The 4,403-nt window shown below is 40.4% G+C and overlaps 1 protein-coding gene across 1 annotated transcript; it reads left to right on the top strand.

Moving 5' to 3' along the window:
- The first annotated feature begins 2,982 nt into the window (after positions 1 to 2,982).
- Positions 2,983 to 4,078, top strand: LOC110896794. The gene is made up of 4 exons (XM_022143913.1): positions 2,983 to 3,079; positions 3,130 to 3,801; positions 3,919 to 3,926; positions 4,013 to 4,078. The coding sequence occupies exons 1-4, from the start codon at positions 2,983 to 2,985 to the stop codon at positions 4,076 to 4,078; spliced, it is 843 nt and encodes a 280-aa protein (XP_021999605.1).
- The last annotated feature ends 325 nt before the right edge of the window (positions 4,079 to 4,403 follow it).

The following is a 4,403-nucleotide window of genomic DNA, read 5'->3' on the forward strand; positions in this document are numbered from 1 at the left end:
ACGCCTCTCATCTGAATCAAGATGAACAGATCGAAGAGGGTGTTCAGCAGGAGGGTGAAAAGGATCCGGAGACTATTATCAGAGAGGAGCAGAATTCTAAGGAGGATAGGGTGAACCGAGAAGCTAAGAATACGATAAAGGTGGGTAGTGATGTGGGAGCTGACCTGGAAAATCACCAAGACTTGGTGGTGGAGATGATTAGGGAAGAAGGATTTCAGTTAGGTAAGTCATGAATTTCCTTTTGATCAACATTAGAGGGATGGGGTTTGATTTGAAGGTTGGGTGGATTAAAGGTTTGAGCCAGGAACATAAGGTAAATATCTTAGCTATTCAAGAGATTCAAATGGAGGAGGTCAGGTTCGATTTGGTTTCTAAGTTTTGGGGAGGTAGAGATTTTGAGATGGATTTTGTGGGAGCGACCGGTAGATCAGGGGGATGGTTTGTATTTGGGATCCCAATATTTTTCGGTTGCAGGGAGTGTCAAAGCAAAGAAACTATCTTCGGATCAGTGGGAGTGTGGCTGGTAGCAACCAGGTTATTAACGTTTGTAACATTTATGCACCGTAGAGAGTTTCGGAGAAAAAAGGGTTATGAGAGGATCTTTTGGAGGTTGTCAGTTCGGGGACTGGTCAGTGGGTCTTACTCGGTGACTTTAACGCGGTTAGATGTCCTGAAGAAAGAAAGAACTCAGTGTTTAACAGAGCATGTGCGTAAGAGTTCAACGATTTTATTGACAGGTCTGGGCTTGTTTAGTATAGTATGAAAGGCCGAAGGTTCACGTTCCTTGCTCCGAATTCCAACAAACTCAGTAAAATAGATAGGGTGCTGGTTTGGAAAGATTGTTTTGAAGGTTGGCTAGAAGCATGTCTAAGAGCATTACGGAGGATTCACTCTGATCTTTGCCCGATGATCCTCATGACCAATCGGAATCATTTTGGCGCCAAACCTTTCAGGTTCTTCAATTCGTGGCTCTAGAGGGATGGTTTTGAAGTGGTGGTGGAAAACGCTATGGAGTCGTTTATTAAGACGGGGGATCGGCCAGAAGTCATTCTATCTAACAAGTTGAGGCATATTAGGAATTGTATTAAAATTTGGAGAAACGAAATGTTGAAAAAAAGAGAAAGAAGATTTGGAGAGAGACAAGGAAGACTTGGAGTTTTTAGACAAATTGAGTGAAGTTAAAGATCTCAATGAAGAGGAAATGTGGATCAAGGAGGAATGCCTCAATAATATCCATGATCGGGAATGTTTGGCGGCCTTAGATATGAAGCAAAAATCTCGATGCAGGTGGGCGATTGATGGAGATGAGAACTCCGCCTTCTCTCATAGACTTTGTAATAATAGAAAGAGAAAAAATGGCATCCCGGGGCTAAATATTGGGGGTATTTGGGTCTCTAATCCGAAGGCGGTTAAGAAAGAGATCTTAGGCTTCTTCAGGAATCACTTTGGGGAGAAAGTGAGCTCCAGACGAGGTTTGATTTGCCATAATGTGAAGAGGCTTTCGGAAGTCGAAGCCAGCGGAATATCTGGGCAGTTCTCGGCCAAAGAAATTAAAGATGTGGTTTTCGAATGTGGGGCAGACAAGGCCCCTGGCCCAGACGGTTTCAATTTTAAATTCTTGAAACATTTTTGGAAATTCTTTGAGGAAGATTTTAGAGATATTTTGGTTCACTTTCATGAATCAGGGTCTATCGATAGGGGGTGCAGTACTTCGTTTATCTCGCTTGTTCAAAAAGTTAACGATCCGATTAGTTTGAAGGATTATCGGCCGATTAATTTAATCGGGCTGATTAGTAAAGTGATTTCGAAGATCTTTGCAAATCGGTTAAAGAAGATTATCGGGAAAGTTGTGTCAGAGTCCCAATCGGCATTTTTTAAGAGATAGATTTATTCTTGACAGCCCCATGATACTGAGTGAGGTTTGGTCGTGGCATAAGAAAGCGGGAAGAAAAGCGTTCATTTTTAAAATCGATTTTGAAAAGGCGTATAATAACGTCAACTGGGGTTTTCTTTTAGAGATGTTGAATCAAATGGGCTTTCCTCCTTTACGGTGTAAGTGGGTTAAAGGGGTGCTCGTATCCGCTAGATCCTCTGTCCTGGTCAACGGTTCTCCAACGTTTGACTTTCAGTGTCAAAAAGGTATTCGTTAAGGTGACCCTTTATCACTCTTTTTTTTCCTTATTGTTATGGAAGCTTTCTCTTGTATTGTGTCTAAAGCTTGTGAGACGGGGAGTTTTAAGGGGATTAATTTGCCTAACGGGGGCCTGGTGGTGTCGCACCTGCTTTACGCAGACGATGCTTTGATTGTGGGGGGAATGGGAGGAGGAGAATATAAATGTGGTTGCTAGAATTCTTCAGATTTTCTATGCGAGCTCAGGTGTGAAAATTAATTTCACAAAATCTAACTTATTTGGGGTGAGTGCCGAAGATGAAGAAATAGCTCAATTGGCTTCGGTTGTGGGATGTAAAAGAGGGGTAACTCTGTTTAATTATTTGGGAATTCCTTTGGGTGCCAATATGAATCGTGTGAATAATTGGGACCCTATTGTGAAGATTTTCAAAAATCGGTTAGCATCTTGGTAAGCGCATTCCCTTTCTATAGGCGGCCGGGTCGTCCTCATCAAAGCGGTGTTAGAAAGCCTTCCCATTTATTATTTCTCTATTTTTAAAGCGCCGGTCAAAGTGGTGGAAAAGTTGGAGTCGCTCATGAGGAACTTCTTATGGGGTGGCTCGGAGGATATTAGAAAAATGCATTGGGTTGCGTGGGACAAAGTTTCTCTTCCTAATAAATTTGGTGGGTTAGGTATTTGTAAGCTCAAAAAGGTGAATGAGGCTCTTCTTGCTAAGTGGGTTTGGAGATTTAGAGTGGAAGAAGAAAGCTTATAGAGAAGAATTGTTTCGGCTTGCCATGGTAGAAAGAGAAATTGGTCGTCTTTGTCGTCCAACCCGGCTATTTCTAGCGTTTGGAATAATATAACGAGAATGGAGGCCAAATTATTGATAAAAGGAAAAGACTGCACAGCTTTATCAAATGGGTTTTGGGAGACGGTAGCAGCATTCGCTTCTGGATTGATCCTTGGTTTGGAGATACTCCTCTTATGCTTAAATGGCAAAGTTTTTTCGCACTAGAAAGGTTCAAAGCTTGCTGGGTTAAGGACCGGATTCCTGCTTTGGGTGAGGATCTTAACCGGAAATGGTGCTGGATGAGTTCTCCGGGTGAATTGTCGGAGCTGGAAGACTATGTGGCAGCGCTAAATGGAGTTGTTGTTTCGCTTGTGAAGGATAGGTGGTTATGGTCGCCAGACGTCTCGGGTAAGTTTTCTACGAATTCGTTTAAGACTTTGGCTGCGGAGGTTATTAATGAGGAGGCAAGATATACGGTTAAAGGATATGGATGGGTGTCGTCTAAGTGTAAGATTTTTATTTGGAGGTCGGTGCACGATCATATCCCGACTAGACAAGCGCTTGAAAAGAGGAATATCATGCTCGATTCGGTTTTATGTGTTCTTTGCGGGGAAGGGGTCGAAACTGTGGACCATTATTTGTTTACGGACTGCAACATTTCGATGAGGGTTTGGAATCGGCTAAGCGAGTGGGTCAAACTTCCTCCTATTTTCGCCTTTTTGTTTATGGATCTCCTTGATGTCCATAAAGGGGTTGGCGGGGATAGTAAAGCTAAGGAGATTGTCCGTGGTCTTGTTGTTGTGACTTGTTGGGCCATTTGGAAAGCTAGGAACACAAAGGTTTTCTCAAACGGAAGAGATGATAGTGATGATATCTTTGGGGATGTGAGGTCTCTAGGTTTTTTATGGTTAAAGAGTAGGTTCAAACATCGCAACATTGTTTGGAGAGATTGGTGTAACTATTCTTTGTATATATTGTACTTGGTTTTTGGTGCAATCCTGTGTTTTTTATCAGACCGACAGGTTTTATTGAAGTTTACTTTTAAAAAAAATGGCTTGGTGTTTCATGCCTAAATTGAACTAGTTTTTTTTTTTTTTTATTTAACTAGTTGTTTGGTGAGTTTTTAAACCAGTCAAAGTTATACACAATAAATTTGGCGCCGCCCAATCTATGACTAAGATGTATTCGTTCATTTTACCCAATCATATATTTTACTCGGTTTCTATTTCTTGCACGCCTTGACATATGTTTTTTGCTAATTTAAATAATATAATACTAGGTTAGAACCCCGTGTATTACACGGGTTGAAAAAAAAATGTAATTTTACATACTAAATAACAAAATAATATATCTTTAAAAACCTCATTTATTACACGGGTTAATAAAATATAATTTTACATATTAAATAATAAAAAAATATTATATTTTTAAGAACCTCGTGTATTGTAATCTATATACCAAATAATAAAAAAGTTAAATTTTTAAAAACTCTATATATT

This window comes from Helianthus annuus, chromosome 2, assembly GCF_002127325.2.
Source record: "Helianthus annuus cultivar XRQ/B chromosome 2, HanXRQr2.0-SUNRISE, whole genome shotgun sequence".
NCBI classification, from domain to species: domain Eukaryota; kingdom Viridiplantae; phylum Streptophyta; class Magnoliopsida; order Asterales; family Asteraceae; genus Helianthus; species Helianthus annuus.